At 43.3% G+C, this 24186-nt stretch overlaps 1 protein-coding gene and 1 long non-coding RNA gene across 2 annotated transcripts; one reads left to right on the forward strand and one right to left on the reverse strand.

Moving 5' to 3' along the window:
• Nucleotides 1-1947: 1947 nt before the first annotated feature.
• On the forward strand, nt 1948-23408 carry OLFM4 (olfactomedin 4). The gene is made up of 5 exons (XM_039253143.1): nt 1948-2146; nt 6937-7089; nt 13003-13215; nt 14191-14350; nt 21363-23408. Exons 1-5 carry the CDS (start codon nt 1961-1963, stop codon nt 22163-22165), a joined length of 1515 nt encoding a protein of 504 aa, XP_039109074.1. The 5' UTR covers nt 1948-1960; the 3' UTR covers nt 22166-23408.
• On the reverse strand, nt 19162-23078 carry LOC120245913. The gene is made up of 2 exons (XR_005531929.1): nt 23018-23078; nt 19162-19367 (listed from the first exon to the last, which is right to left on the reverse strand). It is a non-coding gene; the product is annotated as an uncharacterized LOC120245913 (long non-coding RNA).
• Nucleotides 23409-24186: the final 778 nt, after the last annotated feature.

Below are 24186 nucleotides of genomic sequence, written 5' to 3' on the forward strand. Positions count from 1 at the left end.
AAATACAGGGCATCCAGTTCAGCTTGAATGTTAAATAAGAAATGTACAATTATTTTAGTATAAGTATGTCTAAAATATTGCATGGGACATACTTGAATTAAAAAATGATTCATTTTCTGAAATTCACATTGGACTGGGTGTCCCATATCTTTGTTAAATCTGACAACTCTATAGAGGGGGAGAATATGAGAGGTAGGGGGCTTCAAAATACTCCTCTTACCCTGGCCAAGGATTACCTGCCCCTGACCTCAGTCTCCACACAGATTAGATAATGTAGGTGGAAGTTGTTTCCAGAAAGCTTCTGGGAAAATGCTCCTGTGCTTCCTGGGTCTACTCTAACTGCCTCTGATCGCCACATCTACATGATTACAGGTATAAGCTTGGTTTGCGAAGTCCTCCTGTGTGGCTCAAGTGGTGTATTTCAACAGGGAGGCAGCAATGATAGCTTGGCTGGCTGGATTCTAAAGTTGGGGAGACTGATCTAGGTGGGCATCCACTCAGCCTCCCAGGTCAAAGGGCAATGTGGGGCACTGAACCAGGGAGGCAGCCCCATGGGCTTTGGGAGCACCACAAAAAGAGACATTTCTTTCCCCTTCCCTCCCAATCCTTCTTCCCTCATTCATTCATTCATTCATTCATTCATTCATCCATTAATAGGTTGTTGTTGTTTTTTGCTTGTCCCCTCCCATGAGACTCTGAATAGTGTGCCAAAAGTTTAAGGCTCTGTTTTTCACATTAACATCTGAAACCTCATGTAGCCCATGAGGTAAAAGAACCCTTCAGATCAGGCTTTCCAAAGCACTCCTTTGGCAGGGTGGAGAATGGAGTGGGGCAGCGGCCTTCTTTCCCTGATGTGAACCCAACAATCTTACATATTGGGCCAGGCTTTAGGAAATTAAAAATAAAACCAAAAAGCATAAAATCTAACATTTCTATAGTGCTTCAAAGCTTATAAGCAACTTCTCATATAATATTTCATTTAATTCTAACAACTTAGGAATTGTACAACACTGGAGGGGCTAAGTGATTTGCCTAAGGCCACCAACTAATGAGTAAGAAAGCTGGTTTTTAATATTCAGGCCAACACATTTTTACTCTATAGGGAGGAGGACAGATTTTCCAAATGGAGCCCGAAGATACATCCCTATTTCTCAGTTTCATGACAAATATGCCTTGTGGTACCAGCTCACAAGAGGGCCTGGAACCATGGGGATCGGACAGAACCTTCTGGAGAGAGAAACTGTTCAACACGGACCTCCCTGACTGGGTCTGGAGCAGCCTTCTGTTTGGATTCTTTCTCCTTCATCAGGCTCCTGGTGGCCAGTGCTGGGTAATGCAGAGTCCTGAGTATCTATGGTGAAAATGCTGCTGGTGTCTCTTTCTGTCTAAGGTTGTTGGGAGAAAACTGTCCAGAAGCAGACTCTAAGAGGGAGGTCAGAGACGATCTGGGCAGTAGCAAGGGAAGAGGTATGTCCCCTAGGGAAAGTCACAGTCTCTAAACCAGGTCCCTAACTTCCTCTGAAAAGCATCATTCAGTAAAATGGGTGGTGAGGGCAGAGGTGGGGGGAAACAATTAGAAGTGGCTTTTGGGCAAAGGACAAAGGCTGGTTTTTCATTCCTGGGACCTCCACATTCTGCTTCATCCATAAAGATTACTTTGAACCCATCTGCTTCAAGGAAGTGTCAAGATGGAAACCAGATACCGGGCTGGAAAAAGTACATTTGAGTTAATATTTGGCAGGAGATATCTAGATGTAAGTGCAGCTGGCAGAGTGGGACTCAGCGACAAGGTGTAAAGGTGATTCAGGTTCCTGGGTGTCCTGACCCTCCTGGGGTGGTCACATGCTCTCTGGCGACTTCCTCTTTTCCTACAAACTGGACGTGGGGAAATCCCCACTGGGCACTATAAGAAGCCCCTGGGCTCTGTGTAGACGCCAGTGGCTCCAGCTAAGAGCACAAGATGAAGCCAGGCCTCCTCTGCCTTCCAGCCCTTCTGTTCCTCCTTGGCCAGACCACAGGGGATTTGGAGCCCCTGGTCCCCAGGCCAGACTCCAGCTCTTTCCCTGACTCTGCGTTCAGCTCCAACTTCATCTCCGGCTTCAGCTCCAATGACAGCTTCAGTCCTAGCTCTGACTCCGAGTATCAGGTGAGGAGGCCCCCCAGTCTGAGAGCTGTGTTAATTCCCTTCCTCTCACTTTTTGGGGGCCTGAATATAATTTCATGGATGGCTAGACCTGAGCACTCTAAAAGATTTACGACTCCCTTTGTTAACTGTAGGCACCCTGGAAATGAATTAAAACCTGGGTAAAATAATTAAACTGTTAGCAAGAGAGAAGACATCTTGGTTCTTCCCCTGGGGGATTTAGGGAAAGCATCTAAGGTTTAAAGAGGTTCTCAAACCTGGCTGCACTTTGGAATCGGGGATGGGAAGGGATGGAAGGGGTACACTAAAAACAGACATGTCCAGGTCCTGTCCCAGATGAGAACTGTTAGGAAAGGGGCCCTGCCTGTAGTAGCTCCAGAAAAGTTGGTCTGGTTTGCTGCCCATTGGGAACCCTGGGCATGATGAAGAATCGCCCTGAGGGAGTGAGAGCCCCTCTGCTCCAGCTGGAGCCCTGAGGTGTCTCTGAGCCTAGTTTGTAAAGGAGATGGACGGCAGAAGCAGGGGAGGTATTCAGGAAAGTGCTCTTGCACACAGATATGTCCCCAGAAGAGTATTAACTCTCTTCCATTTTCCTTATAGGGAATCACAAGAGCCATTTTCGAAAACAAAAACAGCACAGTAGCAGTAAACAGGCAAAACAAAATCAGCAACAACACAACCTAAGCCTGTGCTAGGAAGGGACTGTCCCAGCTAGGGTATGTCACTAGACCACGCCCTGAGCCTAGTGCTAGGGAGATGAGTCCTCTTTGTATCTCCTTTGAGGAGAGGGGAAGAGGTACCAAGGGGCAGGAAGCATTTCCTTATTCCAAGCCAGCCTGCGTCAGCTCTGGGCCTTTCTGTAGGAGCCCTGCTCCGGAAAACTCAGGCTTTCCTTGGGGTGGAGGAGTCTTAAGTCCCCCAAATCCTGTCCTCCTGCACTTTTATGATCATTGTTCACAGGTCAGGTTGCCGCTTACATGATTATGTCTGAATGGAAGGACCATAGGGATAAGGACAGGAAAAAGCTTTTCTGTTGTTTTCATTTTGCCATCAGAACCATGTAGACAAAAATTTGTTGATTAACAAATGGTTTGGATAAGGATCAAATAGAAACTGCCACAACAGTGTTCATTGAGCACCTAATAAATGCCAGGACTCAGTTAAGTACATAATATGTATTATCTTATTTAAACCCTCAGAGGCAGGTAAAATTAATGGTCCCATTTAGAGATGTGGAAACTGAGGCTTAGAGAGGTGCCATCATTGGCTTAAAGTCATTAAGCCAGCAAATTATAGAACTCAAACTGGGGTGCCTGGGTGGCTCAGTCAGTTGGGCGTCTGACTTTGGCTCAGGTTATGATCTCATGGTTCATGGGTTTGAGCCCTGCATCGGGCTCTGTGCTGACAGCTAAGAACCTGGAGCCTGTCTTTGGATTCTGTGTCTTTGGATTCCCCTCTTTCTCTGACGCTCCCTGCTCACGCTGTCTCTCTCTCTATCAAAAGTAAATAAAATATTTAAAAAAAATTTTTTTAAAAAAAAGAACTCAAACTTAGTCTGCCCATCTTCTTCAGCATCTCGCTCCAGGAAGTTTTCTATGTTTTGGGGGAGTATAGATAAAAGTTGCTAATTTTTAGGAGGAACATGGTTTGGGAATCATGAATATGCATAAATATTCTTTGTAGCCAGAAATCAGATGCATCGTTTTATTCCACGATTCTAAATAATTTCTGGAGACAATTAGAACTGAATAACACTAAAAAAAAAAAGAGGGTAACCATAATAATAATTTATTTTGACACCTCATCACCAATCGAAAAGTAGCATTTGGATGAGATGATGAGCTAAAATAACAGAAAATAAAATATAGGTCAGTAAACAGAGAGCTTCAATATACCCATTGTTTGGCAAAAAGACAAATATTTAAAAGTATATAAGGAATGGTAGTTAAATTGTACTTAGAGGTTTTAATTTCCTTCCCAGTTCACTTATCTCCCTCTGGTGAGTCAGTATCACTACCCCAACTTCTTTTTTTATGGCAGACGAGGTGTCACTTCTACTATAAACCCAATTTTCTAGGGCTGGCCGTCAGCTTGATGAGCTCTTTGGAAAGTGGTGGAAAACCCCTTTATAACTGTCATTGAGCAAGTTCCAAACGTATCATTTTCTGTACTTTGAAAATGTTGAGTACCATTATTTTATGCCTTGAATCTTTACAGGCACTTAGGCTTGGCTGCTAATTAGAGCCGATTGCAACCTTAAATCACAAATGTGAGTCACACCTTCAGCTCTCATGCTCAGAGCACTTCACATGCCTCAGATGTCCCCCTCCAAAGAAGGGGCTGCCTGTAGGTCCTCATCTCACAGACAAGAAAAGGCGCCATGCTTTGTTCCACACGATAACTGGCAGAGTCGGACCCAGGAGTCATGTCTTCCGTCATCAGGCTAAGGGGCTTGGGTTTGTCAGAGAAAAGGACACTGAGGCTCTCTAATGACAATGGGGCTGATTCACCGGGCAGGAATTGGGTCTTATTTGTCTCCCTAACACCAAAGCCTGGCAAGTTGTAGACACCAGTAAATGTTAATTGAACGCATGCTGAGTGAGACCCCATGAGTGTGAGGTGTCTTGTGAGGTACAGAGGGTCCTATTTGTCCTCCACAGGGGGACCGCATACGCTCTCGGAGGCCAGGGGACAAGCACACGTCTGCTTCTCCTCATGTTACACTCACACAGAGTTTAAGCATTCACTGCAGAGAGAGACCCATCACCATTAGCTTCATTGTCTTTGAATGTGAGGAGCAGAAATATCTCTAATGGGAGACACTGATCAAACTTATGGACCATTTTGATGTCAGCTGAGCATGCTGGGCTGATGATAAGCAGGATGGAAGCTGGGGAGTCCACGGTGCTGGGACAGAGACGTTCAATAGCAGACAGTGGAATGGCTGTCAGCAGGGCTCATAATTATTTGCCTGCCTTTCAGGTGAACTTCAGGACTAAAAGTTGTTAGCTAGTTGATTGTCTAGAGACTGCTTGATGATCTCCACTATTTTCTGATTTGACAGAGCTTTCTGGAGAAGTCCACGCATGGTTCAACTCTGTCCTGTGCAGCTAATTAACCTCCCCTTGTCAGAATGCAATGCAAGACATTTTGGGGGGGGGGGGTGGACAGTTGTTATAAGAAGCTATTTTTTCCCCCAAAAGTCCATGATACATTGGTCCTCTTGTAAGAGCCTTGGCATGCTTGAGCCAGACTCCGTCTTTAGTAGGGGTGATAAAGCTGGTTCCAAGGGAAGCTGGTCTCCCTGACAGACTTCTTGTGTGGCCAGTCTGGTCCTTCATCCCCGGCATAGACCCTTACTTTAACCCCCTCCCAGCCCCCATGTTTAGCATAAACCTGCTTGTCTCTCCTCCTTACTCCCCAATTCCTGTTGGTGGGGATGTTGTTGGCAAAAAAAAATTAAGGCCAGTGTCAAGAAGTTACCTGATATATATAAATATATATGGGCATTGCGTGTGTGATGTTTGCTCATCTTAAAGAAGATTAGGTTAAATTCACAAGCAATTTAGTTGCAAAAGCCTGAATTAATTGGTCCAGAGGTCACTGGCAGAATATATCCTGATTATAGAAGCATCTAGGTCCAGCTTGCTCGGGAATCACGGAGGTTGGTAGAGGTGAAAGGCACAGAGCACACCTCAGCTGTAGCCAGCTGACCTCCTAAACTTTGAGAGGTGTGGCCGCATCTCTTCGAATTCTGCCCACCATTGCTCTCCCTGTGGTAGTTTCAGAGAGATACTTCAGGCTGCTGTTCCACAGGTGAGCTTTGGGCTAGCCATCAGAGGAAACCATTGTAAAGCACAGCCAGTCTGCTGCCAAGAGTTACAGAAGGCAGTAGTAGTGACAAAAAAAAAAAAAATGTTAATTGTGCTGGGATCCCCCTGGGGAAGTTCAAGGGGGACAAAAGAAAAACAGGATCTTTCAAACCTGTCATTTTAAAATATGCAGCGGCACCAAAGTGTGAGCCTGAATATCTTAAAGAAACATCAAATATTTTAAAATGACTTTTCTGCAAGCGGTAAGCTGGAAAACTTAAAAAATTTTTTGCACAAATCCTTCAGACTCCTACATTGTTCAGTCTTTTAAAAATGGCCGTGTTTTTTTTTTTCCATTTTAAAGCATGCTAATTACACAATTTTGCAGGTCAAGTGAGGATGTGAATTTGCATTGTATATTTTCCCTGTAACCCATATCTGTGAGGTTTTTCTCTTTCCTTTGGAAGGCATTGGGTTGGGGTTGGGGGTAAAAGAAGAGACAGTGAGTACATGGACGGAAAGGGAAAGTGACATTTACTGATCACCTACAGCGTGCAGGGACTTGGTTTACATTACTTGGGGATGGCCCTGTGAAGTGTCTCACAGAAGTTTCACCTCCAGTAAGTGGTAGAATTGGAATTCAAACTCAGGATGTGCATCACCTCTTTATTTCTCTTACCTTACTTAGGAATAGTAATAATTTCTTTGAAACCTCCTCAAGAAAGGAGAATCTTCCTTTAGGTATAGGTCTCTGACACTGGTGTAGCCTGACTGGTGGAGATGTGCTAAACACTGAGTGTGATCACTGCCTGTGAAACCTGGAGCTTGTAGCTTGTGTCTCCAATGTCATTCATTTAGGTACTGGACTCCACTTGCTTGCCTCCGAGCCCAAATCTTTGACAGGCCAATTTCTGTCACTCCAGTTACCAAAAAACTCATTTCCCAGCTTCTTCCTGATGTTGAACTTCTTTTTATTTACAGCTGCTTTCCAATTTCACTGGCTTCGAGGATGACCACGGGACTTGCCACTGCTCTGTGACCCTCCCAGACACCACCTTTCCCGTGCAGAGAGTGGAACGCTTGGAAGTCACAGCTCACGTTCTCTACCAGAAGTTCGAGAAAGAGCTTTCTAAAGTAAGCATTGCTTTCCTTCCTCTTCCAACAACTTTTTGATAAGAACAAACCAACCAACAAAGCAGGACACTTTTTATTCAGGACTTTGTAAGCAGGCTTCTTCGGTTGTGCCAAAGCCAGCACGCTTGCAGCCTAGGGAGGCGTGAGCGTTTATTTCACAGTCCACCTATGGGGTTCTTTATAGCAGGAGAAAAGAGGGCGCAGGAAGAAAATGGGATGGAGATTATGCACGCCACGGATAAACTCACTTAAGTATCATGTGCGTGCAGTTGGAAAGAGGCCTTGAGCTCTCCCTGCAAAACTCAGCCTTGCAGTTTTTTTGGTTTTGGTTTGATTGTTTCTTCTTCCTGTTGATCTTCTTCCTCTTCCCTCCAGCTTCACCTTCTCTGTCCTCTCCTCTGTCCTCTATTCTCTCTTCCTTCTCTTTCACTTCTTCTTCCTATTCCTGTTCATTCCCCCTTCCTTGTCCACCCTTCTATTCTTTCTCTCCCTTTCCTTCCTAATTTGTGTTTCTGTTTTTTGTTTGGTCTTCTCTTACTTTTGGAAAGCCCCGCCCCCTTCTCTTCCTCCTCCTTCCCCTCCTCCACCCCTGCACTCTTGGAAGCTTCTCCCCTTCCCCTGCTTCCTTTCTCCCTCTTTTCCTTTCTCTTCCTCTTGTTTTTTCTTTCCAATTTACTCTCTTCCCTCCTTCCCTCTCTCTGTCTCTCCCCCTAACTCTCTCTCTGCCTCTCTGTCTCTGTCTCTCTTATTCTCTCTCATGTGTTATATTCTGTTGTCTCAGCGGGAACATTATAGTAGGCGTGTCCCACATTAGACTGAAACTGAAGAATTTGCATCGATTCAAATAGGTCACACAGCCTTGGTAAAAACCCTGACTCCAACCCCCTGGTCAGGGCTTTTTTTTCTAGCCAGAGGAAGTTATCCTCAGAGAAACACATTGCTGGGGCAATGTGACCTGGCATTCCAGTTTTGACCCCTTCTATTGATTTTTAGCCAAGTTAAAATTCAATTAGAGAGGCTCCCGTTTTCTGCACAGGTGAAGTCCAAGCTAGGCTATAATCACATTATGCATTATTTAACACAATGCCATTTAATTTACAAGGAGCTCTGACTTTACTGCAGGATTCAAAATAAGTTTTCCTGAGAAATTTAAACTTAGCTACCTCACCATCTGGCACAGTTATCTTTTAAGACAAAAATGATGATGAGGCTGAGACCCTGCTTTTAGCCCGAATTGGGAGATAAATATTCTACGTCTCGATGAATGTCCAGGAAAATGTGTTTGACTACTCTAGGAACCTAGCTTCTTAAGAAATAAAATGTCCTTGAATTAATCAGCAGAAAAGGCACAGCACTAAATTATAAATTCCAATCATTAATATTCATAGCCTTATTCCAGCATAATCAAGTACAGATAAGAAGTTATGCATAAAAACATAACAAGTGGAGGAAAATCCTAAGTAAAGATCTTTTCAGTTAGAGTCATTTGCTTTGAAATAGTGGAAGCTGCTGATTTGCATGTCTTCTTTGCTGGCAAGAGTGTGAAGGGCAGTTTGAAACCCCACGCTGCTCTAGGAAGTGTGTGGCTCGCCAGGGCTAAGAGTATGGGACACTGAATTCCAGTCCTGGGAGGAGGCAGGTGGCATCTGCCTTGCTAATATTTGGCGAGGTGGAAGTACGGAGTAGGTAGGAGAACTTTTCATTCCAAAAATGTCAGTAACTGGTCCTAAAGAAATTTGTGATTGAGGCCTAAGAAAGGTACTGACCTGCCAGCTGAGATTTGCATCAGAAATTCTGTGCAACATTGATAATAACAACAGTAATAACAGCTTCCTTTGTTGCTTTTTGAAAATTGTATTTATTTATTTATTTTGAGAGAGAGCACGAGTGAGAGGGAGAAAGGTGGGGCTCACCCAGGGCTCGTGCTTCATCTGAAGCGGGACTCAAACTCATGACCTGTGAGATCATGACCTGAGCCAAAGTCAGATGCTTAATGACTAAGCCACATACAAGCACCCTCTTCTCTGTGTTTTTAAATGCTTTCAGTCCTGGTCTACTCTCAAGCAGCTCTTTAAGGTAGATGGGCCAGTGTTCTTCCCATGTTAGGGAGGGAAACATGAAGGTTCATGAAGGTCAAGAGACATAAATGTGTAGGTCATTCCTCCCTTGGCTGGGTGAGCCAGGTCAGGAATTTGGGTCTCCGACATCATCCTAAGTCCTTTTTCTCTCTGCCATGCTATTAGCAGCCTCGAAGGAGAGATGCAGAAGGGTGGTAATGCCTTCACTCCCAAGCTATCTCTTCCGCTGAGGGCTTTTGAATTTTCAGGTGAATTATTAGAGCCATCCCTACGTTGCCTTGGAAATCACCATTCATCTGGAGGCCTGGGGGGAAGGCCTGATTGGACAGGCTCGCAGAAGAGGGTTGTGACTGCCTTACATTGATACATTATCTGTCAGGACACAGGGAAGACAGGGAGCTGCCTCTACAAGAGAGGCTGAAAGCATTGTATACTTTTCTGTTGTTTATGGTGTGTCTTCCTGTGACTGTACTCAGGAGGGGACGACAGAAAGACAGCTCAGGGTTTTCTTTGTCCGGAGGGTTGTGGCATTTGGGGCAAGTTATTTAGTACGACACGTTTGCTGATGGATCCTCATGCATGAGAAGGTCGAGGCAGTCTGGGAGACATTTGGGCAACTTATAAACAAAGAACATCGATTGAACGATGTGTTGTGCAGTGAAATACAATAAATTAAAAGGTGAGACTGAAAAAAACCTGAAATCATGGTTCTCTAATTGCTGTAACTTGTAGACATCTAGTAAGTGAGGCACTTAGTATGCATAATCCCTGGTCTTTACAATAATCTTGTAAACTTGTTTACCATTACCGCCAGTTTATAGGAGGTTTATTCTCTCTTCATTAGAGAAATGAAGTGATTTGCCTACTCAGTACTGAAGTCAGCTTTGAGTTTAGGTGGATCAAGCTCCAAAGTATTTCCTATGTCTTCATGGTCAATTCGAGCTCAACTCATCTTGTTGTTAAAGATATAGTAAAATAACAGCACATTGGAAATTACATTTATCTGTTTCCGATAATCTGGCCATAATTATGATCAGAGGTTTTGAGGCAGGAACATGAGCCAGACTGATTCTTCAGGTTAACAGCCAGCTGTGCTGCATCCTTATCTGTTCGAGACCACAGTTACCATGCAGAACAACAGTGAACACCCCAAAACAACTCCCCCCACACCAACAACCGTTGATTCTTGGAGCACACCTGTGACATCGTATGTGCATAACAAATAAAATGGAAGCTCTGTTAGGTTGGTGGTTGGAAGGCAAGGATAGATGAGTCTTTTAAAGCTCAAACTCCTAGTGATGAGGAACTTGTAGTAAAGATGTTGACACAGGGTGGTGTCCTTTTAGGGCTAGACCCTTATTACTTTATTTTTATTTTTATTAGAGAGAGAGAGAGAGCTGGGGAGAGGGCAGAGGGAGACAGAGAGATGGAGAGAGACAAAGAAAGAGAGAGAGAGAATCTCAAGCAGACCCCACACTTAGCATGAAGCCCAACATGGGGCTCAAACTCACAAACCTGAGCTGAGCGGAAATCAAGAGTCAGACACTCAACCAACTAGCCTTGTGGCTAGACCTGTATTCTTGCTCTACATCTCTGTGCAAGTTTCACTGTGGCTTCTGAACTTGCACTTCCAGGGAGAGCTAGATGTTCTGGAAATTGCCCACACCAGCTCAACACTAGAGACCAGTGCATGTAAAGGGTTTACATGAACAATCTACTTAAGTCAGTAGAGTCCACAAATTCCCTCCTGCCTTCTAATAACTCTATGGATGATTCTAGTTCTCCTGAACATCACTGAGCTTTCTTTTCAATGTCAGCTGAAAAGAGCTTGAGTTTTATTCCCGAAGCAGATCTTTAGAGACTCTTCATTGGGCTGAATGAGGGCAGGCATGCCATACATCTTCATAGGCAGCAAACCCCAGGTTATGCCTTGGCTTTCAGTGAAAATCTGCAAGAGTCACATTTTATTTAGCAGAGATGACAGTTGGATCACTCATTTTTGTAGAACAACAGCTGCGATGTGCCACCACCATGTTCCAGGAAAACAGAGTATGTTTCGTTTGTTCCAAGAGCTGTCAAGGCCAAATGCCAACAAGAATATTCATTTTGCAAACTTCCATTTCTGCCATGGATTGGCACTTTTATTATTATTATTATTATTATTATTATTATTATTATAAGCAAGGTTTTGTGCTTGATTTTCATAGAAATTAAAAACCTGGCTACTTTATATTTGTGTTCATACTTTTGAGAGGGAACTCGTTAGGTTTTCTATATATTTTTCTAACCTCCTTATCCCCCAAAATGTCACCAGCCTTATCAGCCTCCGATGATGGCACATCTGATGGCAGTGAGCATCAGTTGCCTGAGGAGATACACTAGCAGTGCCAAGGGCTGCATTTTCAACTTTCATTAAAATCCTCTTTGCCTGGAGCCCTAGCCCTTTAGGTCTGTGGCCTATGAGTCTGCTCTAATTTGCACAGTGGGGTTAAGTGGAAGGGCTAAAATGACAGAAGCTGGGGCTGCCTTTGGTTTTGGGAAGATTACAGGCCAACATCTGGCTCTGAATTCATCCAGACACTGTGGATCAGCTCCTTGACATTAGCACAGTTTGGGGAAAAGTATCACTTATGTTCAAATTTTTAAAAAGAACATAAAACCAGCAACTTTTAATGAGCAGGTCCTTAAAAAAGCCACGGCATTTCTTTTAGAGATCAGATACAAAAAGAACCACCAAATGTGTTTATTGAAATATCCATGTGGAGCTTCCAATTATACACTAAACCACCAAGGGAAATTTTGGAAGTATTTTAACTTAATGATCAGACATTCAAATATATGCAACAAATGCGTGAAGGTCTGATTGCAATAATCAGTTCTTGGAATAAATGTGGATGCACTAATGAAATGTGCACTTTACAGTCACGTATACACTCACATATTGTGTAGTAAAGTTAGGTCCTTATGCCACTTCGTAAAAGGTAGAGAGGCTCAAAACTCAATGCATATGGCCACCAGAGAAGGAATTCTACTTAGTGCATTTCTCTCGCTTCTAGAAAATACTTAGATTTAGAGCTGTGTTTCTAAACGGAGGAAGGGGGGTGGTAGTGGTGGTGATTTTGCCCCCAGGGAACATTAGCAAGGTCTGGGACATTTTTGGTTGTCAAGGCTGAAGGTCTGTGGGTGTTAGTGGTATCTAGAGGCCAAGAATGCTGGTAAACATCCTATAGTACACAAGAAAGCCCCGCCCCCAACAAGAAAGAATGGTCAAGCCTAAAATAACAATAGTGCTGAGGTTGGGAAACCCTGATTTAGATACAGCATGTGCCTTGGGGAAAGGAGGAGGGAGATGGGCAAGGGAGTCTGGTTCAAACCAGTTTAGTTTGGAGACCTAATACCTTCAAACATTGAAATGGAAATTAAAATGTGAATGATGACTCCAAAGCAAAATTATTTTTAGTCTAGGCAAGTGCAAAATCCGCCCCACCAATTGTAATAATGTTTTTTTTGTGTGTGTTTGCAAAAATATATTGCTAAATATATTTTTGATCCCTTTCTTTTCTTTTCTTTTTTAAGTAGGCTTCACATGCAGCGTGGAGCCCAGCATGGGGCTTGAACTCATGACAGTGAGATCAAGACCTGAGCTGAGCTCGAGAGTCAGATGCTTAACCGAGTCACCCGACACCCTGATATGTTTGATCCATTTATTTACCAAAAAAAGAAAAAGGAAACAACACATTGACAGCAAACAAGTAGTCCCCACGGGCTTGGTAGTGGAGGAAGACTGTATAGTATTACTTTGGAAATTGACTTAAACTTTTTGATTCCCTTTCAGGTAAGGGAGTATGTCCAATTAATCAGCGTGTATGAAAAGAAGCTTGTAAACCTAACTGTCCGAGTAGAGATCATGGAAAAGGATACCATTTCTTATACCGAACTGGACTTTGAGCTGATCAAGTTAGAAGTGAAGGAGATGGAGAAACTGATCATACAGCTGAAGGATAGTTTTGTTGGAAGTTCGACAATTGTTGACCAGCTGGAAGTGGAGGTAAGTCACGAGCTCACTTCCGAGAGTGTTAATAATAAATTCTCCTCAGTGGGCAGGTGCTGTGGATCTCTCTTCTGACTTCCAATTCTGCCCTGTCTCATGACCACGTGGCATGTCCTGTGTCCCACTTTTGGTGGACCTCTGTCTTTGAATAGTGAGTTACATACAATGGGAACATGTTCATTGAGAAACAGGTGTCATCCAGAGGTCCTGCCCCAGAACCAAGTGGCCTTTCAATGTCTCTAGAAAGGAGAAGATATAAATGTGAACAACTCCGTGGCCGAGTAAGATGGGTTGCCTTCTCTGTTCTGCATTTATCCTTGTGGGACTAGAAAGCTACGATTTACCTGATTCTGGAAGTGCTAGGTCTGTTTCTCCTTTTGAATGATCATGCAATCCTTGATCCCTCTTGGAACACTTCTTCACATACTGGCAAACCTCTTTAAAGGAATTTTGTGCGATTATGTTTTAGTGAAGCCATTTAAGTTCTATGGATAAAGACCATCACATTAATGCTATGGTTGGGCAATTTATCTCAACGAGAATTTACTAGCATGGTCATGATGTGAGCTGTAATTGAGAATCATACTTACATATTTTAGAATTTAAGTTTTCTCTGGCCCTCGCCATTTGTTAAAACTTAATTATAATATAACATGAGTAAACACGAGTTTATAGGGGAAGGTTATTAGAAATGAACTTTAATGGACCTTTGTGGATGCGTAGACTGAGCCTGTGCTCTATTATTAAATCTGTTAAAATCTTTGCCGTTTTCTTCTTGTCACACACATCTGCCTGAGATCTGACAGGCATTCACGCTAAACCATAAAATGTATTCTTCCAAATGAAACCATTCAGAAGAATCTCGGGTGTATTCTCTAGCAATGTTTCACTAAGTGACAAATTCAGCCCTGGAATGTTTATGAAAGAAATTGCACAATAACACAAAGTCACTCTGCATTTTTATTTCCTTAGATAAGGAATATGAGTCTCCTGGTAGAGCAGCTTGAGACGCTAGACAAAAACAACGTCCTGGCCATTCGCCGGGAAATCCTGGCTCTGAAGAACAGGCTAAAGGAATGTGAAGCCTCTAAAGGTGAAAATGTTCCTGCCACCCCGCCTCCTCCTGCCCCTGGTAAGCATGTTTTCCCCACCCGAGCCAGGCCCGGTTAGGAGTGGAGAGTGGGGCGGAGAAGGGATTTGGAACTGCCTTGTGGAAGCGGGGATTGGATTTTGGCAACGACTTTGGTCTTCCGTGCTCTGAGATCTCTCTCCTAGCAGCTCCACATGCTGGCACGTTCTAGGGCTCATAGAGGAGAAGCACCAGCAATGAGTTGATTTAAAACAAAACCCACACGTTACACATGTCCTCTTTGCATTTGCTAACAAGGAAAACATCTCTGTGGTGATGGAGTTGTTGTTGGGGGCGGGGTTGGGGGGGCTGGTGAAAACCTCTAGAATCTGCACGGTGTAGGCGCTGTCTCCTGGGTTGCAAGAGCTGATTGGCTCATGTATCCGATGAGCTGGGTTATGCCTTGAACCTTCCTTTCCTCTTTTTTCTGTCCCTGCTTCCACCTCTGTATTTTTCCTTTACACTTTCCTTAAATGCACTTGCTGGGTTTTTTTGTTTTGTTTGTTTGTTTTTTTAGCGCCTTTGAGGATTCAGGGAGGATTTAATGGTCCACATGTACATTACTTGTGGGCGTTGCCTGCCTTCAGCCTGCTCTGTGAGTTCCTGGAGGGCACCGATGGCCTTCTACTCTCTAATGATAATCCCTGGGGCCAGGTATAGCAGAGAGTTGGGGGCTCCATAATACCTCTGTGAATGGAGGCAGGGGGGCGTAGAGGTCAGGAGTATAGCTTTGGGACCCCAAAGACCTGAGCTTCCCAGCTATGTGGCCACGGCAAAAGATCCTTCATCTCCCCCTTGATAAAACAGGAGAATGCTACTTACCTTGCAGTGTTGCCATGTGGGTTAAACAAGTCTTGGGAAGCACAGCACTCTATGATTGGCACTTACATGCGGAATTTGTTATTATTAATCATGATAATTGAAGTGAAAACCTTGCTGTGAACAAAAGCGGTCCTTGTGTGTTTCAGCGCGGCCCTCCCGGTGAACTAAAGCCCGCCTCTGTCTCCGTGTGCAGCCCTGTCACAGGGAAGCCCTCCCTGCGGGTCGTGAGCCCCTCAGCCTGAAAAGGGCCTGTACCTTCTCATCAAATCGTAGAGCTCTTGTTACTTTCATTAAGTTCTATTTCCATAAACTGTTTCCTCTTAGACTGTGTTTCTGGATCTTTGTCGATGTAACTGGCTTCTTTCAGGCTTTAATTAGATACTGCCGTAGTTATAAACCTCTGGGAGGTGTTCAGGAGACGCTCTTCCCTCCCTCTGCTGTTGGCAACCTGTCATAGTATGACATACAGAGGAAGTTCAGGACAAAGGCCATGCCTTGTCCTTTGGAACAAACTAAGGTTAAATTTAGTCTGAGATCAGCGGTGTCAATGTGCACTGAAAATGTGAGCTTTCTGCTGGGTCACGCAGGGCTCCTTGAGGACAGGGGTCAAAGCAATGACAAGCCCTGATGACACCTGAGCAAGGTTTTCTTTCTTTCTTCCTCCCTCCCTCCCTCCTTCCTACCTTCTTGCTTCCTTCCTTCCTTCCTTCCTTCCTTCCTTCCTTCCTTCCTTCCTTCCTTCCTTCCTTCCTTCAAGTGAGGACATTTTAGAACTGGAAGGGACACTTAGGGCCATCTAGCTCAGGTCCATCATGTCTCAGAGGAGGAACTCAGGTGGTGAGGGCAAGGCCACACGGGTGGCTAGTGGCCGGGCTGAGGCTGAAATGCAAGGCCTCTCACTCCCTGGGTGAGTAGGGAGTAGCTCTAAGTAGGACCTAGAGTGTCAGATGGCAGTGACCCAAGAATTGGCAGTGGGAGAGAAAGTACACTTCTTAGTATATCTAAGGAGGAAAACAAGTGAGTCTCTTGGATTATTTTAGTTAGACATTTTTTTTGAGAACTTTCCCCTAGGTCCTCACACTCAGACTTTTGTGAGTCATCCCAGCCCAGCTGTGTTGTTTAAGCAAATTGGACCCAGATTTCCTCTCACTCTCCCACAACCTTGGCTGTATCTGGATCCCGGCCAAGCCACCTGGCCCTCCTCCAGCTTTGTTCATATTATATTTATGATGTTTATATTAAACTGACTTTTTGTCATGTTTTTAAATCAATTTCTTTTACTTGCTCTCTTTCTGTTTGGATTGGTTGATAATGCAGAATTGGAAACTCCCCAGGCACCACAAAGTTGCGAGCCTGTGGAGACTTTAATTAAAGTTACTTACTATTATGGGACTTTAAAATCTGGCCTGTCTGCTTTTTTTCACTGCGGAGTTGCACAGAACAAAAGACTGCAGGCAAGTCTCAGCTATAAAGGAATTCTGTGGTCTTGGGGCCCCTCTCTTGCATTTGCAGATTGCTGTGTGTGGTCAGCTTGATCTTAGAGCCAGTGTATGTAGTGAGGGTTCAAGAACGCGTGCTTCATAGTTGGTTTATGCTGCAAACAACATCCTTTTCTGCTTCATCTCATAGAACCTTCTAATCTAAAATAATTGCCCTTCTGCTCCTTAACCTTTTTTTCCTGAAAACAACTGACTCTCTCTCTGATCTCGCCCTGAATCTAGATGACTGGAGACAGGCAAAATGTACGTACACCCCAGGGGTCGAACTCTGTTATGTTTGGAGATGATGTTAGATTCTGTGCTGACACACAGTAGGTGCTCAGTAAATGGCTGATGAAAGCTATGGGGTGACCTGCCAAAATCCCAAGCCTTAGGAAAAGCAGAGTGTTGGGGAGTATAGATTCAGTAATTCAGAATCAATTTAGTCTTCATCATTTTGTGATTATGATCAGGTTAATTGCCCGATTCTCCCAAATGAATTGTATTCTCCTCTTTGCTCAGAGTGCAGTTGTCTGGGTAGGAGACTGCACTGATAGATCCAAAATTCAGTTTCCTCTGCATATAGCCTTTGACTTAAGAAAAATGCTACTAACTGTGAGACTTTAAAAACGACAACTTAGGGGATGCCTGGGTGTCTCAGTCAGTTAAGCGTCTGACTCTTGATTTTGGCTCAGATCATGATCTTATGGTTTATGAGATAGAGCCCTGAGTCAAGCTCTGCAATGACAGTGCAGAGCCTGCTTGTGATTCTCTCTCTCTCTCTCTCTCTCTCTCTCTCCCCCTCTCCCTCTCTCTCTCTCCCTCTCTCTCTTTCTGCCCCTGCCTCACTCATGCTGTTTCTCTCTCTCAAAATAAATAAAAAGCATTTTAAAAATCTTAAAGAAATAAAAATTTAAAAAGGCCAATTTAGGGTATGTTAAAATCTTATTTCAGAATATCACGGCAAGATCTAATGAACTGCATTAGAATCTTGGTTAGATTGCCAACCGAGGCAACACTTGTGTGGAGGATTCCTTGCTTTATGTTCTGCTGAGTGAATCCCAGACTTTTTGTAAAACTGAGCTATGGAGCAGGGTAGAGTGCAGTTGTTTTATAAAGAAGGTAAGCTGGGTTTGGGGGATTTGATCATTCGTTCATTCTTCTATTCTAGGAACATAACTTGGTGCGACGGCCTGGCTGGTCCTGTTCTGGGAGCTGGGGTTCCCAGGATGGATACAGGAACCTCCAGAACCCACTATGTAGGAAGGGAGACATCATGTGAGCTTTCAGCTATAACATGATGTGATTATAATGCTGATAGGTATAATTTGTTGAGTTACATGCACATACCTTCTCTCTCTTCTTAGCAGTTGTACAGAGTAGGTATTATTATTATTATTTTTTTTAACACAAAGAAACTAAAGCTCAGAAGGTTACCCAGCCAGTAAGTACTGGAGTTGGGACTTGAATTGGAGTCTGTCTGCTAGTATCTTCCCTGTACCAGGCTGCCTTCCGTAGATGCTCTGGTAGAGAGGTGCACTTATGATTCCCACAGTACCGAGAACATTCCAACAACTCACCAACACGAATAACAGCACTTTAGCTCTACTTCCTTGCTTGTGGAATCGCTAAAAGTGTACTGTTACTCATAGTTCTGTGGCATGTTCTTTTGCACTAGAAAAATGCGAAACAATTCATTGGACTTTCACACTCTTGGATTCTGGCTAAGTGAGGGGTGGTTGTGCTTGTGGCAGGGTGTAAACTTGGGATGGCTAAGTAGGGAATGGGGTAGCCCTAAGACCCTGACATGAAGGAAGGGGCTGGGAAGGGGTATGATGTAAGGGAGGGTTGGGGGAAGCTTGGCATAGATGGGATGAGGAGGGATGGAGGCTCTGGCTGGGCCAAAGGGGCAGTGGGCACCAGGCTGGCTCTCAGTTTCAGTACCCTTTCCAGGACGATTTGCTGCCCGCCAGGGAAGCCTGCCATAGCCTTTTCTCTGGTCTGTCACTGCTGTGGCCACATCTGTAGTATTGGCAACAGTGCTTAGTTCTCTTCCCTATTTCTGCTTCCTCTGACCACGGCTAGGGCCCTAAATGTGGCCCAAAGGACATTGAGGATAAGAGGGGTATAACAAAAAAAGGTAGGAGAATGTTTAGGAGTGGTTGGGCAGTGAGAAAAAGAGATTTAGGCTTCATACAATTTTGATATTTATACCAGGTACAATTTTTAATTTCCTGGTCAACTTGTAAAATGATAAGCTATTAGTAGTAGTAATAGTAGTAGTAGTAGTAGTAGTAGTAGTAGTATTTTTTTTTGGAGAGAGAGAGAGAGAGAGAGTGAACAGGGGAGGGTCAGAGAGAGAGGGAGATACAGAATGTGAAGCAGCCTCCAGGCTCTGAACTAACTGTCAGCACAGAGCCCAATGTGGGGCTCGAACTCACGAACCGTGTGATCATGCTCTGAGCTGAAGTCGGACGCTTAACCCACTGAGCCACCCAGGCACGCCAGTAGTAGTAACTTTTAAGAGAAGTTTATTTTGATTCATTTATATCTAAGGATTTCCACATCCAGGACAGACACTATTATCTTTAACCCCATGATAGTGCTTGAATAAGATCAGACATAAGTTTTCCTTAAGTATTTTGTTACTCTTCATTTGGGATATTTTCTTTCCAGGAAAGCAAGATTCAGTTAAGCAAACAATTCCGAAGTCTTCCAACCTGCAAGAAAAACGTGACTTTCTTTCATTGCCTTAGAGTGAAATGTAGTTAAATAAATAAGTTCTTGGGAAGAATATTTTAACTAGAAAATCCAGTTTGTAGCATATGGAAACTCAAACAGTTTTTGTTATCATTAAACTGAACACACCACTAACTTTATTTTAATAATTCATGCATTGTTTCATAAACAAAAGCAAACAAGCATTCATCTGAGAGATCACTTTTAGGAGAAGAAATAATAATTTATAATTTTATTTATTATTTCTTTGGTGGAGAGCAGTCTCTTGGCTGAACACACGTTGCTTTTTTTATTTATGAAATGGTGCATGCATTATTAAAATAAACCAGCGACTGTGTTCTGCTTAATGATATGCAAAATTATTTGAGGTTGGGTACAGAATGGTCTCATTTCTCTACCTGTTGTATGGTTGGCTGGTTTTCCCACCAACTGCGGATTTATGAGAGCATTTAAGGAGCACGTATTTAATTCTGGGACCAAAAAGCCCCAGCAGATTGGAAAAATAAAAGCAGGGTTTCTAGTAATGGTTTCACCTCTGAGCAGTCCTTGAGTGAGGAGGGGGAGAGGGGGGGACATTTAGCAAGGAAAGGAATGGGTCTTTCCATATCAGTCAGAGGCACAGACTTACAGGCAGAGCTTTGCTCTCTCGTAACCAACCTCTTGCCCCCCATGATAAATCAGGCAATTCTTTGGAGCTCTGTTTTTGGCTCTAGCCCCCATCATGTGCTCTCCACGGCTCCCTGATTCCCTCTAAGCATTCAAACCCAGATCAAATGATTCAGGTTCTGTTCCTCCTTCCCTCACCTGCTCAGCTCCAGGCAGTAGGATGAGGGAAAATGACCTCAAATGTACTTGAAGTGGAATTTTCTTTGTCATCCAATAAACAATGTTACCCATTTTTAAAGAGGTATTTACTAAGATTCCCCAAAATGTATGTTCAACTCTGGATAGTTATTATAAAAATCCTGGAGGAGTTTTATGTTATTTCTGTAGCACGTAGATGATTTGGGTGGGCGGGCATTTCAGAATGTGACATGCAGGGCCAGTTGTCCGGCCTGGGTTGTTCACTGGTGGTACAGGGAAGGTAGATTCAGTGGACCGACGAGTCTGGTCCCACTTGATTGTACATGGTGTTGTGACGACAGTGTCAGATTGAGGAAGGTGAAGGTCTTGCCTGTCATTCTATGGCCCAGTAGAATATGTGGTACAAACAGCAAGACCTACCTTACAACTGCAGCAAGATGGTCACCAAGTGATCTACATAATGGGCTATGCTTTGGGCACAGATCAGGCTCTATTGCCCTAAAATAACTTACGTGGTTTCTCTAGGCTAAAACCCCACCATTAGAGGACCATCTCTTTGTATCTCTCAAATATCATGTTTAAAACTTCTGAGATTGGGTTGGGGCAGCATTGGTACCTGGCGTGGATATGCACTTGGGGCTCCAGGGAGGGGCAGAAGGGTGAAGGGCATGAACACTTGTTCAGGGCAGTCTCCTCCTTCATCACAGTTGTTCCTCATCCTGGTAAATAGCACCTTATGGCTTTATGGAAAAAGGGTAGGATCTAGGATGACCTTGCTTTTTTGATTTCTCTAGAAGAAAAATAAAATCTAAAAAAAATTGCAAAATGGTTTCTGGTAGAAGAAAATCTGTCAAATCCACCAAGTCTTCCTTTCCTCTCTCGAGGCCCTCAAACCTTTTTAATATGGCTCTTGGCAGTTTTAGCATCCCCATTTCTGGAATGAAAGCCCATTCATGGAAATAGGAGGTGGTTTTCTCTAGAGCTGACAGTAGGTTTGCATTGAGATTGGCACTAAAAGAAGGTTTTGGTTCTTCTCCATCAGAACCACTGCTGTCACTGAACCTTGACAAGAAAAATATTTATGGCTTCCTTGGTTCTTAGGATATTAAACCATTTGCATCTCATCATTCACTTTTCTCTAAGAATGCCCTTGTATGTTCTTGTTTGTACAGGGAGCTGTGGCCATGGTGGTGTGGTGAATATCAGCAAGCCGGCTGTAGTTCAGCTCAACTGGAGAGGGTTTTCCTATAAGTATGGTGCCTGGGGTCGGGATTACTCTCCCCAGCAACCAAATGGAGGGCTGTATTGGGTGGCACCTCTGAATACAGATGGAAGAGTTCTGGAATATTACAGACTCCACAATACACTGGATGATTTGCTGTTATATATAAATGCCCGAGAATTTCGGGTTACCTATGGCCAAGGTGGTGGTACAGCAGTTTATAACAACTACATGTATGTCAACTGGTACAACACCCGGAATATTGCCAAAATTAACCTGAGTAACAACAGGGTTGAAGTGACTCAAACTCTCCCTGATGCGGCCTATAATAACCGCTTTTCATATGCTAATGTTGGTTGGCAAGATATTGACTTGGCTGTGGATGAGACTGGGTTGTGGGTGATTTATTCAACTGAAGCCAGCACTGGTAACATGGTGATTAGTAAACTCAATGACACCACACTCACGGTGCTAAACACTTGGCATACCAGGCAGTATAAACCATCGGTTTCTAACGCCTTCATGATATGTGGGGTTCTGTATGCCACTCGCACTCTGAACACCAAAACAGAAGAGATTTTCTACTACTATGATACAAATACAAGGAGAGAGGGCAGACTAGACATTGTAATGACTAAGATGCAGGAAAGAGTGCAGAGCATTAACTACCACCCTTTTGACCGGAAACTTTTTGTCTATAATGATGGTTACCTTCTGAATTATGATCTGGTCTTTAACAAGGAACCCAAGTAAATGTGATAGAATGAGAGAGAAAGAAAATATTCCTTGGAAAAAATGGTCTTTTCCACTTATTTAGCTATCTGCAGGGGGATTTGGAAGTGTGTTTGCTTAGTAGTGATATTTTGGAGCATAGTTCTATCACGCTGAAGACTTAGGATATTTGCCTTGATTTGGTAAGTTCTTTGGAAGCCAACTGCCTCCAGAGAATGCATTTCCTTAGTGAAAATAAGGTCCTTCAAGGGTAGATGGGATTGTGAGGGTCTAGGGGCATTATAGGTTCAAGGAAGGTGTCAGTGAGACAGCTCTGGAAATCAAGGAACTTAAAGAGAACTCTGTGCCTTTTGGGGATTCTTTGTAAGCTGGGTCTCAATGACCAGTTCTCCTCCATGTAGCCAGGCTAATTCATCCATGCCTGAAGGAAACCTGGGCTCAGTTAGGCAGATTAATACCTGAAGCTCCTTGAGGGATCAAATTGCCATCTTTGGTTTCTGTTACTAGCACCTGAACAATGTTTTATATGCAGCAGATTAGTAAACTTAGCCTGCTTGTATTATATCTGTAAGATGCTCAGGGTTTTCTAGAGAGAGGCTCTTTTATGTGTTAAATTATGCACTGTAAACAGTGCTGATGAGGGATTTGATTTGTCTTTTATCCCTCTGTCTACCTATAGAAGAGTCAGTAGAACCCTCCTACCTCATAAACCCATTCCAAAGGCACCACAGAAGATTAGAACCAGACTCACCGACTAATTCCCTCCACCCATTTCCTACCTCCTGCTTTTTATGAAAATTAACCCATTTTTTATGGAATGAGTATAAGAAAAACAAAATTACATTTTTTGTCTCATCACGAAATTTCACTTACATGACTCCAGGACTGTAAGAAGAACAGATGGCAGTGATAAAATAATACCGTATCTGGTTACATGACAAAGCCCTTGGAGCATATGTGACATTTGTATTAAGTCATATCAGTTGTTTCATGCAAGTGTTGTCTTTGTTAATCCTGAAAGTTATAAGAAAATAAATTTATTTTTGAGGAAGAAATATTTTTTCTTGAAATTGAAAATATCTAGTAAGTCAGTGTAGTTTGAAAACCTAGCAGGTGTGTGTGCTTCTGTGCTTTTGGACGGCTTTCTCATCTGGTCTTGGCCTGTTTCCCCTTGATGTTCATGAGTCCCAGTCTCTTGGACTGGCTCTTTAAATGCTGTAACCATCCCCTTTTAATAAATGATTAAAGTGTGTTTTGATATAAATGTTGTCTTTTGTTCTTTTTTTTAAACTCTTTTATTTTTATTATAAAAAGCCTCTTAGTAGGGTGGCCTCCACCTTGCTTGTGAGGTACAGAGTATGGCTACCTCCCAAACACCAATGCCCAGGAGATCATCCACCTAACAGCAGATAACATCAAGAGCTTTTAGAAGAGTCCAAAGTCAGGGCTGGCTCTTTCATTTTCATTTCCCTTTAAAATCCATTCTTTCTGGCAGCTTTTGTTGTATGAGACTGCACTCTTTTCTTTTGGGATATGACCTTATGTACTTATTAATTTGCATGACTGATCTGATTATTTCCAATGTTAGACTATATTTGTGTGGCTTATTTTCCTTTTCCAACTGAACTGTTAAAATGGGTCAGAAGCTTCCCGATCTTCTCTAACCAGAAGGTCTTGGCCAGAAAGCAAAGGGACTAACTGGCCATGTTGGAGAAAGAAATACCTTTACCAAAGACGTATAGGGGAACAGGTGACCTAGATCTGGAAGGGAAGATAGACCTGGCTAGTGTAGTTAGTCTTACTGAAATGCTCATTTTTAATACATGCCATCCTTTTTTTTTTTTTTTTTTTTTTTTTTGGAGGCAGGTGGTAGCTACGATATTTAGTATTTTTAGCAATGTGATTCTGTATTTTTCAGGTTGAGCGCAGAGACAGGTATGGCCTTCAAAATGCAACAAGATGTGCAGTTAAAGACGGGGATCTCATGTAAGATATAAGTTAAAAAACAGTGATGCTATATTAATCTGGCTGGGGGCAATTTT

This window comes from Hyaena hyaena, unplaced genomic scaffold (genome assembly GCF_003009895.1).
Source record: "Hyaena hyaena isolate Hyena2069 unplaced genomic scaffold, ASM300989v1 scaffold_440, whole genome shotgun sequence".
NCBI lineage: Eukaryota > Metazoa > Chordata > Mammalia > Carnivora > Hyaenidae > Hyaena > Hyaena hyaena.